Source organism: Arachis ipaensis, chromosome B09 (assembly GCF_000816755.2).
Source record: "Arachis ipaensis cultivar K30076 chromosome B09, Araip1.1, whole genome shotgun sequence".
Lineage (NCBI taxonomy): Eukaryota > Viridiplantae > Streptophyta > Magnoliopsida > Fabales > Fabaceae > Arachis > Arachis ipaensis.
Window position 1 is genome coordinate 144794432 of NC_029793.2, and position 7202 is coordinate 144801633.

Below are 7202 nucleotides of genomic sequence, written 5' to 3' on the forward strand. Positions count from 1 at the left end.
TAAAAATATTTAGACATATAACATTATTCTAAATAAAAAGAGTCAAGGAGAGTAAAAGGCCAACCAAATATGTATGAAGCAACAAACTTGAAACAAAAAGAGATTTTCATATTTTGTCAAAAAGATGATACTTTTAATAAAATAAAATAAAATAAAATGAAGAAAGCGAGTACGTTAGCAAATTAGAATCGAAGGGGATGTTGGGGTTTAAAGCCGCAACTTCACATTTCTGTTTCTGACATCATACGACGGAGGAGTCACCAATCTTCCCGAATACTAGGAAGTCCCAGAAGCCTCAAAGCCCAAAGCATCAAACTTTCTTCGTTCTTCTTCTTCTCCAAAGCCTAAAACTCAAATTTACTCTCCAAAATTAAGAGGCAAAAATGAGTGCCGCTTTGTTGAAGAACCCCGCTAGGATTCCCTATGCTTTGATGCAGAGGCGCTTCATTGCTCCAACGAGAGCTCCTTCTTCTCCTTTTCCTTTTCTCTGCAAGAACTTGCAGTCCAGGCCTTATCTTCAGCTGCTGAAACCCAGAGAATATAAGATATCCCCATATTTGTTCTCTTCATCTTTTTGTTCTTCATCATCTTCTACAACTGCTACAACTGCATCGGCTTCACTTGCCAAGTTTGGCTTTGTGGGTTGGTATTTGGGGATGGTCAAGTCCTGGCCCATTCTCACCAAAAGTGTTACTTCTGCTCTCATTTACATCGCTGCTGATTTATCTGCTCAGGTATCATATCAACCTTTCTTATGCTTCTTTTTTTAATGGACCCGTGAATTCTATTGGCAAGGAACAAGATTCGGTTCAGTTCAAAGTTTTGGACTTGTTGCTTTGCTTTTATTATAAAACTTGATTTTCATTTTTGGGGGTAATGAAAGCATGTAGCTTTTAGTTTTGGTTACAGAAATATTTGTGGTTAAATGTTGATCCCTTCCTCGCCAAGTTTATGAAATTTCTAGTGATGCTTTGTCTTGTGTTGAGGATGATCTTATGTGCAATCGTATGGTAACTGTTTTTTGACCTAGAGGCTATGGCTTCCAATATCGTGGACAGTGTTTCTAGGTTGGTGGGTTAAGGTTGTATATGTCTTTCCCTTGTTGAATGTTCATAATTCGATTGGACGGAACTATAGATTACTAGATTGCCCTAATGACATGGGGACTTCTGCAATTCCTTAGGTATGAAGCTAAGATTTTGTAAGACTTGGCTTATTATTGAGAATTTTCCATTTGTTTTTGCATGATGTATGGAATCAAAGAAGATGGCTTAGGGTTTTAATGTGTCTCTCTTTGTAGTTTACATTTTTGCTATAGCGCCCACTAGGTTTGTTTTGTTACTTTGTCCAAGAGGTGTTTTAGATTATGCTAAAGTTTAGTTATGCAAATGAACATGGTATATTTAGACATTGCTAAACAAGTTAAAACATGAAGAAAGCTGGTAAAACATAAGTGAGAGACTTATGACAAGAAGGAACACAACCCAGAAGCTTAATGGCTTAAACCAGGAGGAGGAAATCAAAATAGAGCCCAAAAGCTAGAACCTATAGATTGAATCATGTGATACAAGCATACGATTCAGAGTCATTTACTGTTGAAAGTCATACCTGAATTTCTGGCACTATGATCATATGACATGGGTAACCTTCTTGAGCCTTCACTCACTCCCAAATTCTGCCAAAAAGTACATTACTTCACATTCCTGTGCAGTTTTGTAGCCTTATTGATTCTACTATATGGATATTGTCAACACATAGTATTTGGTATTAAACTTCATGAACTTCTGTTGTCTCTGTCATACTAACATAGTATTTGGTATTAAATTTCTTTAGACTATAGTGCGGCAATCACAAGATTCTTATGATTTCGTAAGGACTTTACGCATGGCAGGATATGGCATGATCATTTTAGGACCAACACTCCATTTCTGGTTCAATTTTGTGTCAAAGCTTTTCCCAAAAAGGGATCTTTTGTCTACATTGAAGAAGATGGTCATGGGCCAGACAATTTACGGACCTGCAATGACTATTGTCTTCTTCTCCTTGAATGCTCGATTGCAGGGTATGAGCAATCCTTCTAGCATATACTCTATCACACTGTTTCTTCTGTATAATCTGTTTTGTGAATATGATGTGCTAAACAGTTTAACTTGGTTGGCAGGTGAAAGTAGCACAGAGATTGCTGCACGTTTAAAGCGTGATTTTCTTCCTACATTCTTAAGTGGAGTTATGTACTGGCCATTTTGTGATTTTATTACATTTAGATTCGTTCCAGTCCATTTACAGGTATGTGTGTAATTCTCATCTCAGAATATCAATGACATGTACAATTATCAATGATAGCTCTGAATATATCCATGATATTTTTTTGTGATGCTAACTCATGATTTTCCGCCTGGATTCATTTTGACAGCCACTCGTCACTAACTCATTTTCTTACTTGTGGACCATTTATATGACCTACATGGCAAGCCTAGAGAAAGCAAAGACAGCATCCTGATCAACAGTGTCAATTCTGTTTCATCTTCGAGACTTTGACTCACTGTAGAGAGTTTATATGGAAGCTGTGGCATACAAGTCAAATCTTTTTGGTTTCGGCCGGGAATTTTGATCTCACATCTTCCATAATTATAGAATATAGTTATAACCAGGATATTAAGTTTCATCAATTCTTTTAAGCCCTGTTTTTCTCTCTGTTTTGGTTGTATAAGTCAGTTTCTTAAATGAGTAGACCAAGCAGATGCTCTATAAAGTTATATTATTGAAGACATTCTTTTTCTTACTTCAGGCCATTTTTAGCCATGTTTTCAAGCATTGTCTTCACTTTATTATTTGTTACTTACATAGCACTATGCTGCAGAAATTTCCTCGTATGACTTGACTTCTGCAGAAATTCAAGATCAAGTCATAACTCTGTCAACTAAAATATTGTTGACCTCCACAACTGAGATTAGCCGTTTAGCACTCTGAATGCGATGCTTTTTTGCTTCAATGAATAACAGGTGAACTAAAATAGAGATGATAAAAGATGAAAAAAAACTAAGAACTGGATATCATTGAAAATTCTGTTGCACTCTTGAAACAATTAACCTAATCCTATGTAGAAAGTACACATTTTTGTATAAACATGACTACAACCAAACAATGACCAATCTTAATAACTAAATTACTATAGCTTATTCAGATTTGGCAAATTGTGCGACTTCAGGCCTAGACAAAATTGCTAAGTTATGTCAGCTGAAGAAAACAATTCAACATTCTAACCATTCAACAAATCTTGGCAACTAACTCCTCCCTGTTGATTTCATCTACTAGCAAATTTCTGATCTATTGATAACAAAGGCTTCATTCTTCAGAAGCACGTATGGAAATCCTCTCAAGCTGCATCGGCCAATCTGGTCCAAGAACTTGCGGATTTAGCTCCATCGCAAGACAAAAATCTAAGATTGATGCTTTGGCCAATCTAGGTGCTGTTTGCATGTACCTTCTTGGTAGCATTCCGTTTGAATTAATCAGCTGTCGACTCGGCAGCCTTATTTGCTCGTTTCCAACTCTTGACCCAGCTAAAACCAGGGAGGATTCAATCAACCTCTTCATATATGAATCCAATGCATTATTCAAAAGATTTACACAATCCACTGTCACAGTTAAACCTTCCTTCTCCAACTTCTGCTCTAACCTTCTCCTCAAAGATCTCGTGTCGGGGAGATCTCCCATGCTGTGACAGGTCTCGGGATAATATTTACTACATAAAGATACATTTGATGCAAGCTTCCGATTGCAACCTAAATTCATGGATATACCAAGGGGTGCTGTAACTGGGCTCCTGCTTTGGATGCTGGGGCTTCCAGCCGTTTGTCTAACTTCTTCTCCATCTTCAACAGAAACAGGAGCTCTACTGTCAAGGGAATTCAGTTCAGTTGCACTCTGCTGCTCTTGTGTCTTGAAGGCAAATTCATCAGATGCCAGACTTTGTTGCTTGCCAAGAGAATTTTGGCGGGCTTTGAACTTGAGATCTTGTGCAGCTAACCGGGATAATGCATCCCCTGATGGTGTTAGTATAGAGCTGCTTTGCCTCCCATTAGAAACTTCCACACTGGAAACACTTCCCAGTCTGGCAGAACCTCTCGGCTTCGGCGGCGGCGGGAATTTGGCAAGACAAGCATTCTTGAGAATTGCCCTAATGAACTGGTTGTGAAGAGGGATGTTTTCCCTCCCAATGACCATGATGCAAACCCTGTCGAACTCTGATTTGCTGATCTTTGAACTGAACAATCTTCTGAGTTGATCAAAGTACTTGTCAGCTCTCTGATGACCAACCCTCCGGCCAAGTAGTGCCTTCAGCTCCAAAGTGTCGATTCGAGTGTACTTCCTTTTGGATATCGTCATGTCACCCAGTCTTCTCAGAATCATAGGATTAGAGTATCCAGCACAATCCAAGTAATCCAAAAACAAAAGCTTTCTTAAACCCTAGTTCCCAAACGGTGTCATCATCTGCAATTCACCACATTCTCAATCAGAAACCAACAGCCATAGACAAAATCAATATCAAATCCACGAAGTGGCCATCGATTAGAATTACAATTGGCGATAGAGACAGCAGAACATGCATTGAGGTGAAATCAAAGATTGAACACCCCAAGGGTACCGAGGCAATAAGATAAAGTAAAGAACAAAAATTGGAAGGAATGAAGGATCAATTACGAAAGAGGAGAGGGGAGGGAGGTGAGATTGAGAAGAAAGTTGGGAAATTGAATAGAAGCTAGGGCAGGAAAAGAGAGTTACCAGAGTTGACTATGAAGTTGAGTTGGCCCAAATTGGTGTATTGGCGGGTGGAAGAAAGGTCAAAGGGGGGTGGAAGAGACCAAACAGAAGAGAGGTTGAGATTGGAACATTACATGATTCCCAATCCCTAACCCCCAATCCTCTCACTTTTTCTTTCTTCGGCTTCACAAATCACAACTCAAACATGCTTCGGACCGGTTTCTTTCCTTCCTTTCTCTATCACTGTCCCAGGCAAAATGGAGGTAACACAAAAATAAAACTTCACTTAATTTTAAATTTAATTAGAATTAACTTTTTTTACTCATATCAATTTTTTTTCTTTATGTTATCTATATTATTGAGGTAATTATGTACACAGGTAAAACTACTAATTTAAATTAGTCTAACAATTAGTTTATTAATCAATTTAAATAAGTGCTGAAGTTTAAATTTTGTCTTATGTATGTAGTTATTAGTTGCAGTAAATTTTTAAATAAAAATTTTTTTTTTTGGTGACTTAGAATTAAATTAAAGTGTTTATGTTAATATAAAATTAAATAACTGAATGAAGATAGATATAAAAGCAAAACGAATATGAAACCTAAAAATCCAATGGGTTGGCCAAAGGAAAGTTAAGTCCGATTTTAGCTATTGAGATTCGTAAGTTGCATTGTTTTTAGTATCTAAGGTAGTGTTTGGTGGAGAGATAGAGATTGAAAGACTGAGACCGAGAGACAAAGACAGAAATAAATCTTAGTATTTTATTTGGTGCAAAGTGGGAGATAGAAATTAAAACAAGAATGAAACTCTAATTTAATTTGTACAAAAGGTAAAATTAGAATTAATTAATTAAAATGAGGGTATTTTAGGTATAAAATATTATTAAAGTTTCAGTCTCTGTTTCTAAAAATTTCAGTCCCCTGTGTCCTCACTTTTTGGAGGTACTGAAATACTGAAATTTTAGGGACAAAGACAAAAATGTTAATACCAATCTCTGAACCAACAAACATGATACTGAGTCTCAATCTCTATCTCAGTACCTCAAAACAAACACTACCTAAGATTTTAATTGCTCTAATTTAATCTCTTATATTCAAAAAAGTGTATCACTTTAGTCTCATGCTCAGTTTACATCGCCGGAACAATAACACCGTGAGTGACATGACATTACCAATGGTTAGTTGAGCTGGTGAATAAGTAAAATTGCACCAATTTAGTCATTTTCCTCATTATAAGTTTATAACCTAAATGGCTAAACCAAAAAACATGTCGTCTTCTTCATATATGTGCATCTGTTTTTTATACCGTCCCAAAGTTCTTCCATCTCCTCATCACCTCCTCTTACTCTCTGCAAACTTTCGTGGCCTTTCCACTCCTACTTCATCTTTCACACGCTCTCCTCTCAAACTCAAACTCTCCTAACACCATCACCATCCATAACCACAACAATAGTACTAGCAGCAGCTATGCTTTCAAATTGTACTAGCTTTTTCTCCTTCTTCTTCCGTCACCTTGCCTTTCTCAGCTCCCACACATGGCATGGGTGGTCCCGCTTTCTCTCCCACCTCACCTCTGCTAGGTACCTCCATTACCTGCCCCTAAACTCGGAACCTTCATGCGCGCGCCTTGAGTTGTCGCTCGATTTCATTGTCAGGGTATCACTTGCTTCGCTTTTGTCATTGATAGACCCAACCTCCTGTGGTTTGTTTTGTGTTTTCTTTCATTCCCAATCCAACTATTTTATTTTGATTATTGACAAGTGTTGAATTGAATTGAATTGAATTAAATGGTTGTATGATTAATAACTCATTTAACAACATCAAAAACAGATACACATACACGAAGACAATCCAAAATAAGATCTAGAAGTGGATATTAAAAAAGTTCTCATCAGGTGTCTACCCAACATTCGTTAGAACAATAGTAATATTACCACTCTTAGCCTTCTATGACTGATCTGCTTTTTTTCTAACTGTTGTCCCGTCTTCAATTTATTTGTGCTAACAACAACTCAAAATGTATTCCATTTAAACTACACCAAATACATCATGCTAAATGTTTTATCCAAAAAGATGTTTACCTGACAGATTATTATTATTATTAGGAAGAAGAAGAAAAGGATGTTCTTTGGTTTATGTTATAAACGGGGAAAGAACTGAACTGGTGTAATTACATTAGCCATTAACAAAGGGTAAGCCACGTCACTCGCTCCAGTGATGGAAAATGGACATAGGACTAACATAGTGCATTTTTTAAAATTTAGAAAATTAAATTAGAGTAATTAAAATCTTAAGGATTTAATAAGTGCAACTCGTGAATTTGGATTAAAATGGGGCTTAACTCACCAAATTATCTTCAACGTAATTTGTTTTTGGATATATGATACTTTTTTAGCTTTGGAATTGTTGAATTCAGTAAGAAAAAAAATAATAAATAGT

The 7202-nt window shown here is 36.8% G+C and overlaps 2 protein-coding genes across 2 annotated transcripts; one reads left to right on the forward strand and one right to left on the reverse strand.

Moving 5' to 3' along the window:
- Positions 374–2787, forward strand: LOC107619414 (PXMP2/4 family protein 4; the record flags this gene model as incomplete). Its single annotated transcript, XM_016321699.2, is given in 4 exon segments — positions 374–734; positions 1834–2062; positions 2162–2286; positions 2414–2787. Coding segments are annotated over 4 exon segments (792 nt in total). The 3' UTR covers positions 2501–2787.
- On the reverse strand, positions 3028–5033 carry LOC107619181. Its single transcript, XM_016321423.2, has 2 exons — positions 4786–5033; positions 3028–4494 (listed from the first exon to the last, which is right to left on the reverse strand). The coding sequence occupies exon 2, from the start codon at positions 4411–4413 to the stop codon at positions 3346–3348; it is 1068 nt and encodes a 355-aa protein (XP_016176909.1). The 5' UTR covers positions 4414–4494; positions 4786–5033; the 3' UTR covers positions 3028–3345.

What these genes read in the sequence shown, in the direction of transcription:
- LOC107619181 (XM_016321423.2), bottom strand. Translation starts at nt 4,413, where the DNA reads ATGATTCTGAGAAGACTGGGTGACATGACGATATCCAAAAGGAAGTAC.